General features: G+C 36.7%; 1 protein-coding gene across 2 annotated transcripts in view; it reads left to right on the top strand.

Annotated features, from left to right (window-relative positions):
• Positions 1 to 25317, top strand: part of LOC108710311 (netrin receptor UNC5D-like) — a 408361-nt gene that overhangs the window by 157176 nt on the left and 225868 nt on the right. For both annotated transcript variants that reach the window (XM_041586931.1, XM_041586932.1), the window contains exons 2-4: positions 482 to 700; positions 22942 to 23085; positions 23951 to 24054. In XM_041586931.1, coding sequence (XP_041442865.1) covers positions 482 to 700; positions 22942 to 23085; positions 23951 to 24054 — 467 coding nt within the window. The remainder of the gene's footprint in view (positions 1 to 481; positions 701 to 22941; positions 23086 to 23950; positions 24055 to 25317) is intronic.

Here is a 25317-nt window from a genome sequence, read left to right as displayed (position 1 = left end):
ATGTATATTAGGAAGCTCCAAAGGCCACTGTTCATTTGTTTAAGATATATTGTATCTGCTTTCATTTAAACTTATGGAGAGAAATACAGATTGATGTAGGGCTCTTTTAAACACATTGCAGATTACATGTGTTCCCCATGGGCAACTATGGCTGAGTAGAAAATAAAATAGAGTTTGAAACAGGAAACTGAAACTGAAAAGTAAAGAACAGGGAATGAAGAAAAGGAGGGATTATGCATGATAGTCATGCATTGCCAAAATAAGAATCTAAAGTGAGGCTGAAATTAGCAAATTGTTTGCCGATATCTGGGCCAAATGTTTAAGATAGGTATTGCTGATGAGCAAAGAACAGCTTTCACTAGTAAAAAATGAAGTACATTTAAAAAATAGCCCTTAGGACAAAAGAAAAATAAGGTGGTAAATCCCATTACTCATTGTTCCAAGGATGTAACCAATTCTTTATGTCTCTTTACACCCACAGGAAGCAATAATGGTGAGGTGCTGCCAGAGTCCCTACCATCGGCCCCAGGAACCCTGCCTCACTTTCTAATGGAGCCGGAGGATGCCTATATTATCAAAAGCAATCCTATCCATCTGCGATGTAGAGCTATGCCAGCTATGCAGATCTTCTTTAAATGTAATGGAGAATGGGTACATCAAAATGAGCATGTGTCCGAGGAAAGTGTTGATGAAGCTACAGGTGAGAAATAGATTTTCAGCATCTTGAAGCATTTGTTGAACTCACCCAAAAAAAAAACTGAAAAACAACAGCCATGCTGAAATGGAAAATATATTACTGCATGACCTATTTGTGTTTGTGTACATTCTGTAGCCCAGTGTTCATCAACCTGAAGTTCTCCAGCTGCAGTTGCATCTCATTGTCAGCTGACTTTGACGTAGCAGATATACAACAGCAACAGCTGGAGATCTGCTCCATAAATAATATTGTTATTAATATGTGAAGTATCTATTTCACAGCATTATGGGTCTCAGTCACATTTGGGTCTCACTCAAGTATGATTCTTAATTTTACATCCCGAGCCATGTATGAAATTTTGGCAGAGCAAAATCCACATGAGTTATAAATATACTGTAAATTCAAGCATAAACACTCATTGCTAATACACATTGGACCAATTAGACTAATTCATTGAGAAAAACCTATGCCTGAATTTGACTGCAAAATTTTTCGCAAGATTCCAATGAGGTTTGCCCATGATAAACCAGTTTTTATTATCAAATTGAATCTGGCATTTTGTGTTTGCTTTGGCTAAAACTAATACATATCAAAGATGATGGAACTCTACACTCAAGAGGTTATTTACTAAAACTCTAATTTATCTGGATGGGCTTTTTGGGGCAAAAACTTAATTTTTTCTTGGAAAAAAACCTCAAATATTTTGAGATTTATTATACCCCTATGCTGTAAAAAGCATATATCTTAAAATCCACCATCTCAGACCTGTTGAGGTCCTAAATAAGTCAATGGGAGAGGCACCTATCTCAATTTGAAGTTATTGTGGTCTGTGCTGGGTTTAGCCCTTAAATCACACTTTTTCGGCCAAAAACACTTTTTTCTGGTTTTTGCTTGATTTTGTTGAGTTTTTCCGCTATCCGATTATTTTGGGGTATTTTATCAATAAATAGGGTCAAATCGAGCATGGGAGTTTGGTCATGTTTTTTTTTTTAATAAAATATGAGATAAATTCAGATTTTAGTAAATAAGTGTTTGATATTTACATTGTAAGTCATGTAAGCAGGGCCCTTGTTTTTTAATTTTTGTTTGTTAATTTATTACCATCTCTGTTTGTTATAAATAAATGCAAAGCCCTGTGTAACTTGCTGCCGCTATATATAGTAAAAAGATAATAATAATGATGATTTAAAAAATTATAATATCTGTTATAAAATCACTGTTTAACAACAGTCTGGAGTAACCTGTTTAACATTAGTCTGGAGCCTTGAGCATTCATTAGATAAAGAAACTCCACCCAACGTCCAAAATTAATTTAATTGCAGGATGGTTTTCACTAGTCAATATATAAGGCGTCAGACATACTCAACTCTTCTCTCTGGGGTGGTTGATCCCTTTACTTACAGAATCTCTCCTAAAATCCTTCCATGAATTAATGTTATAAATTCTCCACGGGTTTTTTTTTGCTGAAAATAAGTGGATGTAAATTAATGAATCATTGAGAAAGAGATTATGATTACTGTTAATTAAGAAGAGTTTTATATATAGTTTTTAGTTTATATAACAATAATATGCAATTTATTTTAACTTTGCTAATTACAAACATGAATTCATAATCTTCCTTAAGGATGTCAAGTCCTTGACATGGCTGATGGTGATGGAAAATGTAACCCACAACAGCTACACTTGTCATTTTATCATACTTTCTGCATTCATGGAAGGGTAAACATTAGTTTAGCAGACCAGCCATTGACTTCAGAAAGGTCAGATATGCTTTCTTCATTTTTCTTACTCGTTAGCCTACCTCCTGCTGCTGTAGCCACCTCCAGCACCCCTTTCCTCCAACAGAACAAGTAATATGTGCATTTTTTTTTGTTGGCTTAATAATTACTATACACCACCCTGCTGCCATTCTGGGACCCCTGTAATATTTGGTCAACTCCACAATGTCCACCCAGATATCCAAATCCATAACACTTACAACCACTCCGCTGCTTTCCAGGACCACTACCACTGCAATATTTATTTACATTAACTGGCCTATTAATGCTATGAATTCCATATCCCCTTACCCAATATATACCATTATATGTAACCTCCCTCAACCCTCACTGAACCCCACTTTAGTGCTTCTTACCTGATAGATCCACCCTAACATCAAGGTGACCCCTTATCATAACCATTCATACCAAGATGGACCTGCTGTTTGTAAATACTAGAGTTTCCCTGACAACTATTCCTCCATTTCCATTGAGGCTCAACCTCCTGACTTGTGTCCCATCATCTGTGTCCTCCCATTCAAGGTCTCCTTCTCTCTTAAACTCTAGGCTGTTAACATTAGAATATAAGCCCATAATATCAAGTCTTGTAGAAAGGTGGGCTCCTACCAAAATACAGGTATTTGGTGGATTGGGAGGAGAATATGTAATGCAGGTGCAGATGTACCTGAATAGACCTACACATGTCTCTACTATGGACAGGAAGGACATTTTTGAGAGGAGATAAGGGGAATTTAGAAGAGATATCCTTCCTTTTGTTCAGTACATAAAGGAGAATCTTAAGCCATATTTTAAGCACACTTACAGAAGCAGCACATTTAACTGCAGCCAGAATGATTTATTATATTCTAATTATTATTAATATTAATAATAATAATAATAATATTAATAATAATAATAATATTCTACTCTTTAAATACCATGGGAAAATTAGAAAGAAGTGAAGGATTTGCCTTCCCTAGTTTTCTAGTGAAAATGAAAATTTAATATAAGCTTCATCATACAGAAATAAGAAACTTTCTAATTGCAATCAATCAAATATTCTGAATCATGTCTGAAATAATCAAATTTATTTTTACTATCCCTCTCTTAGCATCTGTTTCTCTTCATTCTGTCTTCATGCAGCAGTTGGGTGTCAGATATTCATTGACAATTAGATCCAATATATCTTATAGGGGGGGGGCTTCCTTTCCTAGAAGATGAATTAGAGTTCACAAAAATAACTGATAAAAGTACAAACAAATTCTAACAAAAGAACTGCCTTTTGCACAAATCCTGCATGTAGAGAGACATAATGTCTGGTGATTTTAATAGAGTGAGCTCTAATCTTATAGGCAAAAGAACCCCCCCCCCCTATAAGATATATTGGTTCTAACTGTAAATGAATGTCTGACACCCAACTGCTGCATGAAGACAGAATGAAGAGAAACAGATGCTGAGAGAGGAATAGTGGAGATAAACTTGATTCAGAAATGGTACAGAACTTTTAATTGATTATATTTCGAAAACTTCTTATTTCAGTGTGCTGAAACTTATATTAAATTATCATGTTTGTGATAGTTCCTCTTTAAATATGTATTTTTTTTAAAGTGCCTGCCTGTTATGTTTTGGTTAGATCTACATGTTAGCAATATCTGTTACTTACTGTCCTAATGAAAATCTGTGCACTGTAGTTCAGTCAGACCATACCTGGTGTTGCGACTCTTGCGAGTGACTTTTTTTATTTCTACTGAGGCTGCGTGCATGGTGAATACAGATTTTTTTTGACCTCGGAATACAATAAAATACAGTGTTTGTGTGGGTCTTTTGAGCAGTTTATGAGTAACTGGGAATGTGTCACCAGGCTTCCTTAAAATAAATTCAATTAAGCCAAATCTGACGTCCGAGCATTGTTCAGCCGTCTGCTGGATTGACAAGAGAATATCCTTTTGACAGCGGTGATTAACGAGGCAGGAAAGTTTCCTTTCACGTCAGAAAGTTAGCACCTGTCATATTGTGCTCTACCTAAAGATCCCCAAGATGCAATATTAGCGTGCTGTGAGGTGTGACAGTGACACCCATAGGACTGTCTGGAAGGCTGTGGATCACATTAAATATTTCTAAGAAAGTAAATAGCTTGTATAGAACAATGAGAGACCAAACTAAACTCTGTATTGTAAGCAATGTGTTCCACTCCATGAAACACCCCTATTGGTCTTCTCAAAAGCAGAGCTTACTGCTTGATGGGCATGCAACTATGACCTGCTTCTATTTATTCAGCGAAATAATGAAATAAACGTTGTCTCACAATAGTTAACAGAGGTTTTTAGGTTAATAAGATGACCTAATTTACAAAGTCCGAAATCAGGCTGCATTTTCTGCTATGGGACAGGCCACATAAGAAGTCACCCACAACACCCTTTAACTGATATCTCAGTACAAGGTTTATTGGCTTTATTTTCTGCTTCAGAAAACATTGAGCCAAATTCAATTTGATGAGAGAAGCGTACCTCCTAATTCAATTCCAGATTTTCCCATCAAGCCAGACGCAATCCAATGAGAAAAACATATCTCAATGTTTATCACATGAAAACTCTATTAACGTCTATGGGAAAACATATAAACTGAATAAGGAGAAGCATTCTTTTTTCCTCAAATTGAATCTTGCCCATAAGTTGTCACAGTATAAATCATTGATTTAAATATGGCCCGTTGTTCCATGGTTACAAATATATTTTTAGTAGACTGTGTTGTTTTGTAGCTTAACAATTTATTTGAATTGCCAATTATTATTGCCAAAGAAATACTTCTATAATGTTCACCTTTTATCCCATGTGCCTTATATTGTCAAAGATATTTTAATTGTTTATGGTTAAAATTAATGGAAAGCAATGAAGGTATAAGTACATTTTTTAAAACCTTTTTTTCTATTGCAAAGGTACTGTAACAAAGACAATTAAAAAGGTTGTTAAAAAGAACAATACTTACATTTCCCTCGCATAACCTCAACTACACGTAACCAGACACACTGTGATTCTTAAACATCTCATAACTGATTAAACACTTTAATATCTAACAGCCTTTTGCTCACCATGGAGGAGAACACCATCCAAAATCATTATACTTTTATGTACTCTTATTATACTATTACATGATCGGGGGTAAAGTTGCAACTAAAAAGCTGTATTAGTTTGTTACTTTCCGCACTGCTGGCTGTGAATTTAAAAACACTTTGAAGCAAGGTCTTCAGGCAAGACTCAAGCCCACACAAGCGAACCTGAAAACTGTAACATTCACCTCTTAATATTTTTATAATGCCATGACTATCCTATAAAGTATATCCTTTTAAAGGGCAAGTAAAGTCTAAAATAGAATAAGGCTAGAAATGCTGTATTTTGTATACTAAATATAAACATGAACTTACTGCACCACAAGCCTAATCAAACAAATAATTTATGCTTTCAAAGTTGGCTACAGGGGGGTCACCATCTTGTAACTTTGTTAAACATCTTTGCAAGACTAAAGGTGGCCATACACGGGCCGATAAAAGCTGCCGACAGACAGAGTCGGCAGCTTATTGGCCCGTGTATGGGGGCCCCCGACGGGCTTCCCCGATCGAGATCTGGCTGAAAGTTGGCCATATCTCGATCGGATGGGACTAAAAATCCTGTCGGATGGCGGTCACATCTGTTTGTTGATGCGGCCCCGTGATCTGACCACCCGTTCGCGAGGATCCGATCATTGGGCCCTAGGTGGGCATATCGGAGGGAGATCCGCTCGTTTGGCGACATCGCAAAACGAGCGGATCTCTCCATGTATGGCCACCTCAAGACTGTGCAAATGCTCAGTGTGGTCTGGGCTGCTTAGGGATCGTCATAAACAAAGCTGCTTGAGTTCTGCATGGCTGGGAAGTAAGGGGGCTCCCCCTGCTGTTCATAAATATGATTGTTTCCCTGCTCAGCAGTTAGGGACCGTCTGACAATTCCTATCCACAGCAGTAAATGAAGGAAGAATTTCACTGCATACAGTCAGGTTTCATATAAAAACGGTACACATTTTTTAATTAAAGTATATTGGAGATAGGTTTCTTTTTCATTAAAGAAAGTAAAAATGGGATTTTATTTTTTTGCCTTTACATGCACTTTGATTCCATCAGATATAATTGGTTTTTAGTGCTGTAATTTGTGTCACATGACTGAAATGTGTCTTTCATAAAAAATAAAGTACCCCTTCTAAAATAGTGAATAATGTATCCCCTATTGTAAAATATAAGGAATACCGTGCTCATATAAATGTATATGCCCATGGAACTCCTTGGTGGCTTATATACAGTATTTATATTTTACAATGAGGGATACATTATTTCCTATTCTAGATGAGATATGTGAACACATAGAATAAATGTTTATATCACAGGTGCATTTTTATGTTCTGGGCCTTGACACAGACCGCTATTTATCCCATAAAGCTACTTCATTTTCCCAACATCCCTAGTACCTCCTGTCCCCCGTGCTCTACTGAAACAGAGAAGTAAAGTATTAAGTATTTTATGTGATGTGCAACCCTTTGCTTCTCAATGACATTCCCAAAGCCGAACAATGACAAAACAAGCATTTCTCCTCCTATGTAGAGCCAACTTCAACACTGCCAAATGCCATCAAAGAATATTCAACAATCTTTCATCTAGTTTTGTTTCCCCCTGTAAATTATTGAAAAGAAAGGGGAAACAAATACAAAAGTTTGTGTCTACAAAATGCACAATATTTTTACATTTCTGAAAGAATGAAAAAGGTAGAAAATGATATTTAAACCCAGGGTAAACTAACTGGTAATAAGGAATAGCACGTGATGTGTCAGAGGGCACAATCTGTGGTTACATAACGATACTTAACATAAACCAATTATATATTTTATTGATGTATAATATGATCTATTCTCGTTAATGTTGTATTTACTGCATAACTGACAGAAGCCAGTTGCCAAAAGCACTGTAAATGGCCACCAAGGGGCCACAATGAACCACTAGTCTTCAGTTTCTGATGTCAGGACCAAGGAAGAAGCTGGCTGGGAAATAAGCTAGCAGGCAGACAAGAGTAAACAACTATAGTAATGCAATAGAACATAAATTGGAAATTTGGGAAATCACAAACTGCCCAAGATCAGGCTTTAAGGGTTTGAATTCTCTCCAAAGATGCACTGGTTTCCAGTGTTCATGTACCAGTTTACATGATGGCACTTGTGTCCCAGAGCTGTCAGGAGGATGGTGTCCCATAGAGTATTTAGAGGAGCTACAGGTCGGGGTGTAGAAGGAGATTTCCTGGTTGTACATATACTGAATTATATTAAGCCTTGTACAGGCACCTTATTTGATGGGCACCATTTTCTTGGTTCTTGATTTATGTTCATAGAGAACATTAACACAGCTGAAATCTACCGGTTATAGACTTTGTATACCACAATGCTAATATCTAATTATCTAAATGTCTCATATCCATGTCCCTTGTTTGTTTTTAAAAACGAGAGAGTAAAAAAGACCATTTCAGGGTAAAATGTTAAGCCAACATAGTGCAATTGCCCAGAGATTAAGGCTCTGTTCCAATAGTGCTGTATATATTTTTATAGACAGATCTAGATGCAAACTGGAAGATGGCTTGCAGAGTGGACATCCACAAGGGAGATGGCTCTATTGATTAACTTCCCAAAGGAGATGGCACTTCACCTGCCAAGAGTTAAATACAATTAGTAATAGATAAATAGTTGACAGTGTAATGAGTTTTACAATTTAATGATATGAGAGGTGTAGACTATATGGGCAATAAAGCTCTGTTGTCTGTGTTTACATTTCCAGTGAATAAGATGCCAGCATTAGCATGCAGAATCTTCAATTTACTGAGCCTTGTAAACTGCTCTGCGGATAGGAGATGCTGCACCATTTATCATCTCTGTGCCTTCAGAGGCCCAGCCAGGTGCACAGGAAGAAAACACATTTGGCAAGAGAAACCCCAGCACGAGGCTGCTGATGGACATTTCAAAGCAGTGATAATGAGCAGGAGATAAGGGGATTTTGGGAACATATGTTTGGAAGCAGCTGAGTGACTGTTAAACACCAGGTTTAGGCCAAGCAAGGCCGGTGTCCACATACAAGATCAAGACTGGTGTTTCTAGTTACAGGTCTGATGTTTTATCATCCATCTTTTCTCCTTTTGCTACTGCAGGGCCAGGTCAACAGCTAGGCCAGTCAGTGTTTGTACATTAGATATACTGAAGCTCAAGGGTGTTAGACCCAGTTGGATTTATAATCCGTGGCAGAAAATGAGTACAAAAGTAACTGTCTCTTTCTTTCTCTCTCTGAGGGTAACAGAGGAAAATAGCACTAAGTAATTAGGTAAGGATAACAGGACAAAACCCTAAAATCGTTTTATGATGAATACTAGGTCATTAAATATGGCATATGTGAGTCTGTCTGATGTATCTTAAACAGATGAGGAGAGGGTCATTATACGTATGAAATATGACTTCAGATACTAGTTCTGAAAATAAACTGCCTTGTTTGTTTGTGGCCAGAAATAAGACTGAGCTCTTTAAATCTTCCCAGGAAGTTTGTTTGTCTGCTGGTATTTGGTTAGGGGCATTTTTTCCCATATGCAAAAATTTTTTTAAGAAACCACCTCAAAAGTTTTGTGTGAAAATGTTTGCTCCAAGACCCTTCACACAAGGGGGGGTTGTGGACCGCCAGTTGGACAGCACTGGTCTAATACATTTAAGGAGTACATTCAAAGGTACAGTATATCCTTGATGGCATCCTTTTGAATCTCTTTAAAGATCTGCTGGACTGGGCTAACTAAAAGACTATGGGGGAAATGTAATAGAATTTACAAAGTAATATTCTTCATTAAGGGGCAGATTTATCAAGGGTCGAATTTCGAAGTAAAAAATACTTCGAAATTCGACCATCAAATTTAAATACTTCGAAATTCGAATACCGAATTTTTGCGGTCGAAGTAAAATTGTTCGATCGAACGATTAAATCGTTCGAATTGAATGATTTCAGCAATCGACTGAACGATTTTACTTCGACTACAAAAAAAATGCATTAGAAGGTCCCCATAGGCTAACATAGCATACAAAAGTTTTCTTAAAGAAACAGTACTTCGATTATCGAATATTCAAATATTCTAACTATTTTACTTTGAATTGAATTCGAAGTAAATTCGAAGTCGTAGTATCCTATTCGATGGTCGAAGTATCCAAAAAATTACTTTGAATTTTGAATTTTTTTACTTTGAAAATTCCCTCGAATTCACTTCGACCCTTGAAAATCAGCCCCTAAGAGTTTATTGCATTAGGGATATTAATTGGGCATTGCAAACTTTTAAGACCCGCTTGAAGGTAGCATAAACTTTTGGAGCAAACGTACCAGGTTTTTCATTAAAGGGATAGTACCTATACTGACTATATAGCTTAATATCACAATAGCCTTTGATATTATGTCTGTCCAAAAAATCATCCAAGCCATTCTTAAAGGCATTAACTGAATCAGCCATCACAACATCACCCGGCAGTGCATTCCACAACCTCACTGTCCTGACTGTGAAGAACCCCTACGTTGCTTCAAATGAAAGTTCTTTTCTTCTAGTCTAAAGGGGTGGCCTCTGGTACGGTGATCCTCTTTATGGGTAAAAAGGTCCCCTGCCATTTGTCTATAATGTCCTCTAATGTACTTGTAAAGTGTAATCATGTCCCCTCGCAAGTGCCTTTTTTCCAGAGAAAACAACCCCAACCTTGACAGTCTCCCCTCATAATTTAAGTCTTCCGTCCCTCTAACCAATTTCGTTGCACGTCTCTGCACTCTCTCCAGCTCATTTATATCCCTCTTAAGGACTGGAGTCCAAAACTGAACTGCATGCTCCAGATGAGGCCTTACCAGGGACCTATAAAGAGGCATAATTATGTTTTCATCCCTTGAGTTAATGCCCTTTTTTATGCAAGACAGAACTTTATTTGCTTTAGTAGCCACAGAATGACACTGCCCAGAATTAGACAACGTGTTATCTACAAAGACCCCTAGATCCTTCTCATTTAAGGAAACTCCCAACACACTGCCATTTAGTGTATAACTTGCATTTATATGATTTTTGTCAAAGTGCATAACCTGCATTTATCAACATTGAACCTCATTTTCCAGTTTGCTGCCCAGTTTTCCAGTTTAGACAAATCACTCTGCAAAGTGGCAGCATCCTGCATGGAACCTATAGTTCTGCACAATTTAGTATCATCTGCAAAAATAGAAACAGTACTTTCAATGCCCACCTCCAGGTCATTAATAAACAAGTTGAAAAGCAAGGGACCTAGTACAGAGCCCTGCGGTACTCCACTAACAACACTGGTCCAATTAGAAAATGTTCCATTTACCACCACTCTTTGTAGTCTATCTTTTAGCCAGTTCTCTATCCAGGTACAAATACTATGTTCCAGGCCAACATTCCTTAATTTAACCAGTAACCTTTTGTGTGGCACTGTATCAAATGCTTTAGCAAAGTCTAAGTAAATCACATCCACTGCCATCCCAGAATCGAGGTCTCTACTTACCTTCTCATAAAAAGAAATTAAATTAGTCTGGCAAGATCTATTACGCATAAAACCATGCTGGCACAATGGTCCTTTTCGGGCTTGTCAATCAGAGCTGCAAGGCCAGAAGTTAATTGCTTGACTGACTGAAGAATACAGCACAGTTAAATGGTGTTGTGCTTATACTATAATACTACACACAGGGCCAGGGTTTTACAGCCTCCTTATCACAGTGATGCTGCTTTCTTTAATGTTCAGGTTTGTGACTATACAATAACAAAACTCCGCTCCTCCACCGCACTGCAAAACTCTTTTGCACCGTTCTGTGCTTTTTCATTATTTTAATTGTGCTTTTAACTTATTCTGCCTCACTTGATTATGTGTGGCCCTTTATTTATTAACATCTGGCCAATTTTCCACCAGATATCTGTCAGGGAGTCCCCTCAGAGGGCCCCACACATTAGCCAATAAGCTACACACATGGTCTGTCAGCAGCATTTATTGGCCCATGCATGGCCACCTTAATATTGGTCTTTTCTTTCCTCCATCTTTAATTTTTGACATGTAGGGGCCGAATGACTTAAGAACTGCAGTTTTTCAATATACACTCTGAATCTGCTGCTAGACTGAACATTGCTCCCTACATATATATTTACAGATAGACTTGGTTTGCATTTATTTGAGCACAGGCAGACAGTCGTGTTAAGGCTGCAAGCTCCATGACTAGTGAGGAAGAGGGAATCAAGAGGTTAATCATTTGGTTAGCCTTGATCAGCACTTTCTATGAGAGGGGAGAAGACATCACCCTCATTGGCTCTGAAGGCCATCCGGTACAGGAAATCTGCAGCAAGCCAGTATTTATCATTCATTATCTATAATTTGTTAATGCATATAAATAGGCACAACACATTTTTTCATCTGATATAATTCTTGGAAATCTAGGCTAGAATTTGCTAGAATTTTGTCATACATTTTGTTTCACCTGGGAAAAATGTGCATTTGAAGCAAGAAATAAAACACAAGAAAAACACATTGACTCCACTTTGCTGCGGAAAAAGATGCAAAAACCAAAGTTTATACATTTGAGTTTATACTCATTGACTCTAATGCATGCACAAGAAAAAAAATGCATCTACAAATGGCCATTGACTCCAATGAATTTCATGAATTTTTCAGCAAAGTGAAATTAAGACGTTTTGATCATTACTAAATAATAAATAGATCTCCCTCTGTTTGAATATGCAGAAAACACATTGACAGTCATAATTAAAAGAAGCTTGATGAAGTCTCTATTTTATAAACTATCCCATCCACTTCTATAAAATGTAAAATCTAATTCTACTTGGGTATATCAGCTTTCTCAGTCTTATTTTCTAATTTCTGTTGATGTTGCCTCTAAGTGCCATGAACAAACCTACAGAGACTTTATTGTTTTCAATCCTTCACTGCAACCCCCCCATCACAGCTGTAGGATACAAATCGAATCCTGGGTTCATGAAGGATCAGGAATAAAATTCAGATTTCCCACCACAGGTAGAATATTATATTAAGGTTGCTGGATAATAAAGTCAGCTGTGGGCAAGGGCTAAGCTCTAGCAGTTGTTGTTATCAACACTAGTAATAAGTCCTCAGATAACTGTGCTCTCTTGACCCAAACTCCCTAATTAGAGTAGATCGGGGGAGCCCATTTCACAGTTTTCTATCAAAATTTGCTTGGAATATATTATTAATTCAGTTATAGCCCAGGTAAACAAACAGTTTTTCACTCCTAAATGTCAGTATGTTCATTGCATTTCAATAGAATGATCTTCAGACCTTAGTTAAATGCTGAGATACTTTTCTTTTTTTCAAGAAGGATTTTTAAAAAAGTGATGGTAATCAAAAATTAATTATGTTTATTAGGCTTAAAACCACAGTGTTTGCTGTCAATAGATACTCAGCTGCCCTACTGTATAACCCTGAAAACTACCGTGGATCTTAGATGAAGTTAAATGTAAAAAAACAAGAGTTGCTATAGGGATTTGGGAACTTTCTTTTCTTGGAAGTCTTAGACATATTTAACTTGATAGTACTGTAGAGCTACAGCCATGGCCTCTGTCCATATATTCCTTCTACAATCTTTCAAATTTGTAACTGAAGGTGATTAGCGATGAGAGAAATTTTTCGGCAAAATTTGTAGCAAAAATGATGCCCATAGACTACAATGGGTGAAAAAATTTTGCGCATTGACTTTTTGGTTAATTCTCACCATTTCACAAATTTTCGGCACATCAAAACAAGCCAGATTTGATCATCATTCGAGGTGTCTTCTTATGGGCTAGACTTGGGCAGTGCATATGCCACACATTTGAAGTAATACAGAAAGAAACAATAAACCAACAGCCAGTTTGTTTTGCTTGAAAAGGGGTTGGCAATTTGGAAAAAAAAGTACAGGCACACTGTTAGGAATTGTTGCTTTGGCTGCTTTGTGTGGAGCCAACTGATGAATAATAACAATTTGCCACTGACAGAGGATAAGAAACTGAATTTAATAGTAAGTTTGGTTGAAATAGACACACGTCCATCAACTTCAACCTTTTAACTCTATTTCAACCTGCCTAACTGCTAGTTGATACAGAGGAAGGCAACAAACCCCCATTTAAAGCCTCTCCAATTTGCCTCAGAGGGGGAAAAAATCCTTCCTGACTTCAAGTCCCTGGATCATCTTGAACCATGAGCTAAAAAATGCAGAAACCCATATATTTCAGTATATGGAGCAGACAATAAATAAATCTCAGTTCAAGCAGAGGTCTTTGCAGGTGGCATTTAAAAACACAGTCCTTGAGAACAGGCTTAAGGTCAGGACAGGCAGAAGAAAGCAGAGTCAAATATTAGCTTAAGGGTCAAAACAAGGGAGTCAGACTATGGGAAACTAGGGCAGGAACAGGACTTAACAGAATTCACAGCACATATTCAGGAAACAGTATCAGGAACTGGAACAAGAACATGAGAACAACTCAACTCAACTGAATGATCTAGTATAGGTTACTGGTAATGACAGACTATTACCTGCAGCTACATTGGGCTACAGAATTCAGAAAGGAGAAACATTACCATAACCTTCCAGACCCCAGTCATGCTGCCTCCCTTGGCTCAACCTAAAAGAACTGCAGCCAGTAAACAGCTCACCCTTGGTTCTAAACCAATTTTTTCCAGCCTTTTTTTTTTCAATACTTTTTCACTGGATGTGACTGATTGACTGTAAAAAAAATTTTTTTTTTAAATGTACAACAATTTTACATTGGTTGAGAACTATTTTGTTATTTAAGTGCAGCTTACAGCATGCGAAAACTGAACTTGCATCTGCAGTTTCTCCATCAAGAGACCTCTAAAGGCTTCTTTTCTATTTCTTACTTGCCAGTTGAGAGAGCAGACAATTTAGCCATTTGTCACCATAGATAGAATGGGGACCTATGTGTGCTTTTGCAATCTTCTCATTTCTATGAGCCGTGTTGCCATAACAATGCACTGAAGATCTAGACTCTAGAGGGAGTTGGTGAAAAAAGATATCTCCTTTTTACCTGCTGATTCTCTCTTCCGCTACTTGGAACAGTCTTTAGAAATGAAAAGTGAAATTTGGAAGACAAAATAATGGATACTAATGATTGATACTCACCAAAAAACATATGGCACAACAGAGGCTGTTGTAGCTGTAAATAAATTGCAGTTATAGTTTTGATTCTCATATATAAAATTCACCAATTTAACCATGTGATCACACATGTGCTGATGTGAAATACTGCTGCATAATAATAATGCACACACGCTAATTTGATGATAATGTATATGCTTACACTATAGAATAATTCTCGAAAATGCAAAGTTAGATAAAATTCACAATACAATCTCAACTTTTATATTTACTTAACTAGGAATTGATGTGAAAAAGGAGAATACTCCAGCTAAACTCATCGTAGGACATGGGAACAGGGAATCATTGATTTAAGCTGTATGATATGGGCTAAAGGGGTTATATGGTACAGATAAGGTTAATATTTAGTGATGGGCAAATTTATTCGTCAGGCGCAAATTTTCGCTGAATTTTTCGGCAAAGCGAAATGGCGCAAATTCGTCCATCACTATTAATATTCAATCAGGTAATAAGGTGGTAGCTGAGAGCAGAGGTACAATAGGGGTTTTCCCACGCATATGGCATCTTCCTTGGATGTCTGGAGAGGACAGGTCTTTCTTGTGTGTCTGAAGGAGACACACAGTTCTGGTTGTTCCTCGTGAGTGATAGGAAACCTGCAAGAAGACTAAGGGGCCTGTGGAGCCTGAGACACAGGGAGAGACAGAATACCTGAGCCTATGCTTGAGTGCAAAGTTCCAGTGACTGTGACCAGAAAAGGGCAGTATTTGGAGAAGGTACAGTAATGAAGCTGACTTGGAAGTAGGCTGACTGATATAGAGAAGTTATCTGAACTGAACTGTGGGTAACAGGGTGCCAACCTTGTGGTGGTTCAAAGTCTGAGAGAGGCCTGGGAGAGTCATCTCATCTATGTAAGAGACTGTTATATTTTTGATGCCATACTGAATTATGAAGACAAAAACCCTGTCGATGTGTTTTGTTATTGGACAATTAAAGGCAAAGTTTTACTTTCTAAATTTGTTGTGCCCTTGTCTCTTCTCTGCATAAGAAAACCCATTTGCCTACTATTATGAAAAGTTAATCTTCCCACAGGGCATATGAAATGAATTATTTAAACCCAGTTAGCACAAGTGCAGTGCTAAGAATTGCCCATCATTGTACTTATCCATCATTGCTACTTGGTGATTTTTTATTCCACCATGCTGTGATTCTAGAAAGTGTCCAGAAGATCTCAGGCTGGGCCCAAAACAGACGTCAATAGATTTTTCATCCTTGGGCAATAAAGATGAACAAGAGTCAGATGAGGTACTCACGAGACAATGCTGAAGAAACCTTTTTCCAAAGAACACTCATTATCATAGCAAACATAGCTTCTTGACCACACCACAGTACTTGGTGGGGCAAGCAATTACAGTGATTTCACCAGTGATACAGCAGAGGTCCTCTATATCTGCCTGTGTCCACCACCCAAATACAACAACCTAATTATTTATCCCTAACCTTAAGTAGTTCTTCACTTAATAACTGCCCCAAAGAAAATCAAAGTGTAAATCTGCATCTTGATTTGTGCAATTGTACAAAGTGTACTCATACAGCACCCACACTGTAATATTCAAGTAAATAACATTCTAGCTATAAATCTAGACAGAAAATGGAGTCCAGAAATCAAAGCTTCTGTCTTCTAATTTCCGCTGATCTAGAGTCTCCTAATAATATTCATTGTATAATAATAATAATAATAATGCACCGATAATGCTGAAAAAAGCATTGCAAAATAGCTGATGGATGCAGAATTGATATACCTTTTCATAATGCACCCCCCCTACCCTGCTATATCTAGGCAGGGGTGCTTCGCCAATGAGGCGAGTTGAGGCTGTCGCCTCAGGCGGCAGCGCCCCACTAGGTACTAGGGGCAGCAAAAATGCTGCTCCTGGTACTTTAAGAGCGAATTTCTGGGGGAGGGGGGGCAGCAGCAACTGCTGCTGCCTCAGGCAGTGGAGGGGCCAGGATCGCCCCTGTATCTAGGTCATCATTGATATACTCTACAGTACTGTGGCAATGTGTCCCACATGTGCAGTAGCTAATAAGGGTTTTTCTCTTTTCTAAAACTTAACAAATAGTAAACAGTGATTGTAATTACTGTTACTTCATTGTCCCTTAAGGTGTAAAGGACTTTCAGGGATTTGTCACTACGTGAGCTATACCTAATTGACCTTTCTGGGTCAAAGAAATAACCCTTTAGGCGGTTACTGAAGAACTTGCTTTTATAATGATTACTAATCATCTGAATTATGTATATTTATGCAGCCTGTACTGTAATCTGTTCCCAAGAATGTCACATCGTGGAACAAACAAGTCAAAATGAATATGTGTGTGTAGTAAATAGAATGTGTTTGCAAATTTATATACATAATTTTACAGCAGAGTGACAGGATTCCTACTTTAAGCATATCTTGCTGTTATCACATTTTAGTTTTAATTATAGTTAAGGGAAGAAGATTGCCAAGTGCATTTAAAGAAGCAGGAAGGGTTTAAAAAAAGCCATGAGTGTGTTACTTTGGGGGCATTAACCAAATCTTTTTAGGGTGGTTAAGTCACTGTTTTATCCTACCTGGAATATAAATTGTTTTGCTAATTGCTCTTCTGCACAAATTATATCACTATAAAAACTTTTCATGTTCAGCCACATGTAGTTTGAGATATAATGCATCAGTCAAGGATATACAAGAACCCTCAGATTTGTCCAAGAGTTTATTTGTAACACCAGCCAATGGACAAGCTTTCGTTTCTGAGGCTTGGACAAAGCTGCACTCACTACTAAAGATGTAGAACCTCCAGAAAGTTAAATAAGATGGGCAGTCACAAAAGTCTGCTTCAGACTTTGTAGTAAAGGAACGTGGTCTACAGAATGTGTTGTTGAAATGGGGAAAATATTCAAAGCATATTATGAATGGGGAGGTACAGAATCATTATGGAACATTTCCTTTACAGCATACACTATGTGGCCAAAATTATGTAGACATCTATGTGTCCAACATTTCATTCCTTCACAGGGCTCTGTGCAGGTCAGTCAAGTTTTTCTACTCTAGTCAAAATCAATTCCGTATGGATATTGCTTTGTGCACAAGTTTATTATTATGAACATGAAAGGGCCTTTCTCAAACTGTTGCAACAGGAAAGGAATTGTCAAGATTGGAATGATGCAGTGGCATCTGTAATTGATTAATTAGCCATTTCTAATAATGAGAAGCAGTGTCCATATATTTTTACATACACGGGGAAGCCCATTTATTCTAATGTTAGAGGTTTTTGAAACCACAAATAAACTCATTTTCTCTAAAACCATGAATGTCCTGTCATTTATTAAAAGATTTGAATATTAAAAGCATGAACAAAAAAAAACTATTCACATTTTTAGGCAATTACTGTACAGGTATGGGACCTGTTATCCAGAATGCTCGGGACCTGGGGTTTTCCGGATAATGGATCTGTCTGTAATTTGGGTCTTCATGCCTTAAGTCTACTAGAAATTAATTTAAACATTAAATAAACCCAATAGGCGGGTTTTGCTTCCAATAAAGATTAATTATATCTTAGTTGGAATCAAGTACAAGCTACTGTTTTATTACTACAGAGAAAAAGGAATTTTTTTTAAAAAATTTGGATTATTTCGATAAAATGGAGTCTATGGGAGACAGCCATTCCGTAATTCGGAGCTTTCTGGATATCAGGTTTCCGGATAAGGGATCCTATACCTGTACTAACAAAAAAGATCCAAAACTCTGAAAGTCTGAATTAATTAAAAAAAAAAATAGGCAAATAGTTTAAGCACAGCTCCCCTTGACTTGTATAGGACCTTGACAGCTTGTCAAAGTTTTTTATGTTTTTAAACTTTATAAATCTTGATTTTTTTTGAGTTTTAGAGAAATAAAAAATCCACACATTTTTTGAGAAAAAAAAAAAAATTAAAAAAAAAATAGAAATTCGAATTTTAGTAAATAGGACCCTGGGAGTCCCATTTACTAAAGGTTAAATTTTAGTGGTATTACAGATTTTTTTAAACCACTATTAAACTCTACTTCTAAAATCACGAATGCCATGAAAGTTATTGAAAGATCTGAATAAAAAAAAGTACAAACAAATATAGCTGCAGAAAAAATTCATACACCACTAGCGAACAAGTTCTTCTAACTTTCATAAATCAGCCTCATAATGCATCTGCAGTTGGATAGTGGGAGAGCCCATGTTATAGTATTTGCCTCAATAAAGGCAAACTAGTTGATTAGAAAAAATAACTACAGCACATTCAGTGATTATTAAATGAGCTGCTGAATTTGTCTCTGAAGCATTGTAAGAATTGCCTCAGCAATACATCAGCTCTCATTTATATTTTTACATGGTAAACTCAGAAAATGTATCTTCAGAGTTCTTCTGAACCCATTATTTTAAATAGAATGCACTCTTTCTATAATATACACTAACAAAATTTATCAAAACATAATAAACCAGCTAAAAGCTTCTTGGAAAGCCTTTTAAAGACAATTGGTAAAGTCCATAAGGGAGTAATGTTAAAGAGTTAAACTTGAAATTCCCTGTACAAAATGGAGAGGCTAAACACAAGAAATAAAATAAAGCTGCAACAGATTTTAAAGCGGTTTTATTCGTTTAAATACTCCCAAAGCAATAAAGCTAGTAAACAGTGTCTTTTAATTTTATCACTGCATTAAAATGTGCAAGATTACTTTTTGGAATGTTAATTTTGTTAAGAATATTGAAAGTTTTTTTGTAAAATTAGCCTACTTGTAAAATGAGCTGCAATTAGTTTTTACAATAAAATCTACCAATATTGCATCTTAAAAATTAAACCACAGGGGTACTTTTTTCTTGGAAAATTATCTAGATATATTGAAATCTCTTGTTTAAATTTATCCCTCTCCTAGGTCTATAGTTCCTTTCTTTAATTGCCTATGTCCTGTCTTTCGTTAGCGTTTTATAATAACTTGGCAAAACCATAAATGATTTTCTACATGGTGAATGATGGATTTGTTGAGAATTTTGACCTATATGTTCAAAAGCATGGTTGACCTTCTGTACCTGGTAATCTTGGTTTAATATCCATGTTTTGTATTTTTAAAGTTGGCTTTTACTTGAGTGTTTTAGAACATTTTCTCCTCTGGTGTCTGATTGCTTTGGGGTGGCGCAACAAGTTTCCCAATGTTTCAGGAATTACATCCCTCCCATTCACAGAAACAGGGGTGCTTGAATGGTTGGTATGATGAATAGGAAATTGTTGGCATTAGTATGAACCCAACAAGAACACTTCTTTAACAGCAGTGTCGTATTTACATCTTCTTTCTTAAAACCTACATTTTATTTCTTGGGTTTGGGATGTGACCTATTACTTTGTCTTTCAATAATCCATGATTTATAAATATTTGGGCCCCTTTTCCAACTTTATTCCTTGCCCTATAACTGACACAGACACCAATTACCTTGGATGGAAAGGCCAAAGCTTGATTTATTATACATATACTGTAAATGACATTAACCAACAAACATACATATTGTTATTAAACCCCCATAATGATACTTCTTAAACTTAAAATAAGTCATAAACATGTATACAACTTGTTGCCAGCTGAATATAATCACATATCACAATTTGACCTGATTTTCCAAAACCTAAGGCCTGGCCTCAGCCACTTAACCTTCCCAATGCATCTAACTCTAACCTAGATTCAGGGCTTTTACCTAGACAATTCTATCTCCCCTCTTTTTGGCTGCTTCATAGGGTCATCACATGCTGCAACAAAATGAGCAGAACTCCCATATCCTAAAACCCCAATCTACCCCAAAGCTGTCTGCTCCTTCTAATGCCTGCCTTTGGTTCTGCTCACTCTCTATTATAATCTTCTCTTGGCCCACCTCTTGTTCACCTGTCCTGCAAACTACAATGCTCATAATTCACTACCCATACCTTTACAGGAGCCTTATTTGTCTTTCTAGTCATGGCCCTGTCATTCCACCTTCCAGGATCATTTCCCAGGGTATCTGTACATACCGTATATACTCGAGTATAAGCCGTCCCGAGTATAAGCCGAGGTACCTAATTTTACCTCCAAAAACTGGGAAAGCTTAATGACTCGAGTATAAGCCGAGGGTGAGAAATGCAGCAGCTTCTGGTAAGTTTCAATCAAAAATTGAGGGTTTCTGCTCCCATTGGCGGTGCCGGCGTCTTGTTTTTGGATGCCGGTGACCATTCTTGGACGCCGGCGAATATTCTTGGAGACTATTCTTGGACGACGGCGACTATTCTTGGGCACCGGCGACAATTCTTAGGTGCCGGCGACTATTCTTAGACGCCGGCGACCGTTTTTGCGCCTGACCTGAGTATAAGCCGAGGTAGCGTTTTTCAGCATATTTTGGGGGCTGAAAAACTCGACTTATACTCGAGTATATACGGGTATACTGTATTTCTTAACTGTTGTCTAGATATTGCTTTTGTATACAGCACACTTTGGTTGAAAGCATCTACTAATATTATGTGATATTGTTCACTCTATGTGGAGATCGGGGGAAAACCAGAGATGAAAGAGATTTTGGAATCAGAATCAAATTGGTAAACCAGTAAGCCTGTGGGCCAAGTATATTTCGGTAATGATATTGGCTAGTATATAATATAATTTAAATTCCATTATATGGCTCATATACCCATTCACTGTCAATATATCAAGGGAATAGCAATCACCTTGGGAAGTCATTTGGTAAAATATTCCAGAATTAATCTCATTTTCTGTGCATATCTAGTCTACAGATGCTGAGTAGAGGTGGTATTGCATCAGATGAAAAAACCCAGTGCCACTGATATTGACTATACAAAGAACTTGGTTATCACTCACATTATAATTTCCAATATAGACATGAAATTAAGTCAAAGATGTCAAATTATACCTTACAAATGTATGACATAATTTACATCTGAAATATATTCATTATTTAAAAGCAGCAGAGGAAATATGGAGCAATTTGCCCTAGTTCTCAAGCATCAGCAGAAGCATTTCTGATTATCTACGAATGAAAAATCCAGATTAAGTAACAGTAGCTACATGTAGCGGTGTTTAGTGAGTCTATAATTTCTTCTAGTCAAACCATAAATAAGAAGGAATGTAGATGGGTTAATGGCAAATATCAAGATTGAAGGCAATGGGAATACAGAGGTGGAATAAGAACTCAGAAGGAATGTGACTGCCTGCAGTACATTCTGTGCCAATTCTTTTCTGAAACAGAGCATAGATACAAATGTTATAGGAAATATGTGCCATCCTTCCCTTATCCATCCCCTCTGTGAACCACAGAAACAGAAAAGTAATAGTTTCCTTTAGACCCTGAAACAAATATAAAAAGTAAGACAGACAATAATACATTATAAGTGAAGGACACAACATTCAGCCTGGGAACAAAAATGGTAAGGACATAATTGGAATCTATAGTAACTATAGTAAAATATTCTTTACCTCTCTGCTTAATAACTTAGGGTTTGTAAATATCATTAGTATAAGGCTTAACTAGCATACCCATACTAAAATGGAGTTACTGAGGTTACTCTCTATTTCCTTTTTTAACTGTCAGTAATAGAGAATGTTCATTGCTAGTAAAAAAAATGCCAGCAAAATAGACTCTACATTTTAGCACTTCATTCAAATGCACAGCAAAACCCGTTGCTAGGCAGCATGCATCACTGCTTGCTTGCAGTGCGGGTGCTAAAGGGTCAATGTACTCCCTGGTTCAGCAAAAATACAGAAAATCTGTCTTGTGTATTCTGCCTATTTTTCATTAAAAAAAAATACCTTTACTACCTCTTCCTCCTCCACTCTTAAATCAGAGGCTGTTTAACAAAATATATGGAGCTCTGCACAAAAAAAACCCGTATCCTCTTATACAGCTGCGGCCTATACATCTTGTTTAAAGATAAAGGACTGTTCATTATACAGAAAGTTTAACTAGGAAGTGTTATTTTTTTACCACTTTCTCTTTCTATATAACCAGAAAGATGCAAATACAATTTTTTATTATTACATATACAATACATTAGATGGAATAAACCATATTAGTAATCATGTTGAAATAAATGGTGCCATTAATTAATGGTAAGTTGTGTGAACAGACTGGTATAAAAAGATGTTTTTCTGTGAATACTCAAAAAAACTTTGTTTTGTTCTTCTGTAAATTCTCTCCACTTCAAAGTAACATAACCTAAGAATATTGATGATACTTCACTTTTTTTTTTGGTTCAGGTCTTAAAATTCGTGAGGTCTACATTAATGTAACCAGACAGCAAGTGGAGGATTTCCATGGATCAGAAGATTATTGGTGCCAGTGTGTCGCCTGGAGCAACTTGGGCACATCAAAGAGCAGAAGGGCATTTGTGCGTATAGCATGTAAGTGTATAGTTTAAAGTCAGAACTCTAATAATGCATTGTAACATCATGTAACTTAAGTAAAACAAGAGTGATGAATTGAATTGCTGCAAAACAGTTTAGATGTCATCATCAATGTATTTGTTTCTAACAATACCTTTTATGTGATGGGATATGACACTAGTGTTTTGCAAAATACATGACACGAGGTTATATTAAATTGTCATATCACTCAGTCAGAAGCTTTTAAAATATCAACAGAATACTCTGCAATATGAATGCATACTTCGAAGTGTCTCTATTTAAACTCAGCAGACCTCCATAACATTATTTACAGTAAGAGCTCTATAAACAAGCAAAGGGCATAAAAAAAATTATGAATAACTCTAAGGGGGTTATTTACTAAGCTCCGAATACCCGAAATTCCCTGAAATCCGAAAAATTTGTGATTTCTTTTTATAAAAACGGACTTTTATAAAAATCGTGGATTTTTCGGAATTTATTAAACCCAGAGGGCTAAAAAGCTAGAATATAAAAATACGGCATCTCAAACCTGTCGAGGTTGCATAAAAGTCAATGGGAACAGTCCCATTTTTGGTTGTGTCGGGGGTTTCAGGCAATTTCGCTATGTTTTCGGAGCTTTCGGGTGAAAACCCCGAAAAAATTCTGAGATTTCGGGGAAAATTCACGAAAAAATCATGAAAATCTGAGCTTTTCCCTCAAAGCAAATTTTCGGGAAAATGTAATAATAAATAAGCGTTAAAAACCAGAGCAGGTTAGATCGGAGTTTGTAGCTGCCGACATTGAGATAAATTCGGACCTTGATAAACAACCCCCTTAGTGTATTGAAATACCTATTTCTTTTTTGGACCTCCTGTTTTTCTAGACCTGAGAAAAAATTTTGAACAAGATCCAAAAGGAAAAGAGGTTCTCATTGATACTATGATTGTCTTGCACTGCCGACCACCAGAGGGAATACCAACAGCAGAGGTAAGTGACAGCAGTTGTGAACATTTGCATATTTATATATTTTTATATTTTATATTTATACAGTTACATTATATATTTCATAGTAAACAAGGGCCACACTAAAAGTCTATTGATTCAATTCACCTTGTATTCCATACATTTTTGAACATTGTTGACTAATGAGCAAGGACAGGTGAAAGTTCTCTATTTGCATTGTAATCACAGTGCCAGAAATTGGCAGATAAACTGTTTGTTTACTCTGGACACAAATGGAATGGCATAGAGAACAACAGTAACTGAACTTGTTATCCAATTTTGATCTTCATACCTTAAGTCTACTAGAAAAAACATTAAATAAACACAATAGGCCAGTTTTGTTCCAATAAGTAATACTTAGTTTGGATCAAGTACAAGGTACTGTTTTATTATTACATAGAAAAAGGAAATAATTTTTGCAAATTTGGATTATTTTGCTAACATGGAGTCTCTGCGAGACAGCCTTTTCATAATTTGAAGCTAAATAATGGATCCCATACCTATATAACTGGTCCATGCTAAGAGTCTCAAATGGATCACCAGTGTTGAAAAGGGGAAATGTGTCCATGATTGACAATTGTCAAGAAATATAACCTTCTCTGTGATCCACTACTGACTTTGAAATAGGGAGTTTGGTGGGGAAAATGTTGTAATACCTTCTATTTTGTATCAAATGCTATGGATTTTAACATATTCTCGTGTCAAACAAGACATGCCACAAAAAATTACATTACTTACTTTCCCAAATAATCTAAATGTTGCCTTAGATGCCACAAAAAATACCTTCCTTATGGGTAGACAACCAGGTAAATGAACTACAAAATGGCTGGAGAACGAACATTTTTTTCTGCTAATGTTTTTTCTCCTCATATGTGCAATGAAGAGCTTGGCAGATTGATGATGTCCCAATTATAGGTAATTTTTTATAAAGACCCAGAACAATTTTTATCGAAGTACAACTTGTTTTGTAAAAGTGGATTCCAGGCTTTGATCCTAAGAACTAGCCTCACTTTCAACCATTTCCCTCTTCATCTCTTTATGTGTTCACCTCACCTTGCAAGAAAGATACAATATAAGTATAAAGTTGTGAGGTTGTACTCAAAGGTCTTCCTGTTTCTGGTGGAAAAGTGAATCTGTCCTATATACAATACACCAACTGTTAATATTTTAGCACTTTGCCCCTTTTTTTATGTTACTAAAGGAGTAAAGTCAAACATATATTGCATTTGCTTATTTTGTTTATCCACC

The sequence above is a fragment of the Xenopus laevis genome, chromosome 3L (genome assembly GCF_017654675.1).
Source record: "Xenopus laevis strain J_2021 chromosome 3L, Xenopus_laevis_v10.1, whole genome shotgun sequence".
NCBI classification, from domain to species: domain Eukaryota; kingdom Metazoa; phylum Chordata; class Amphibia; order Anura; family Pipidae; genus Xenopus; species Xenopus laevis.
The sequence above is the reverse complement of the archived record's forward strand: the minus strand, read 5'-3'. Positions and strand labels throughout refer to the sequence as shown.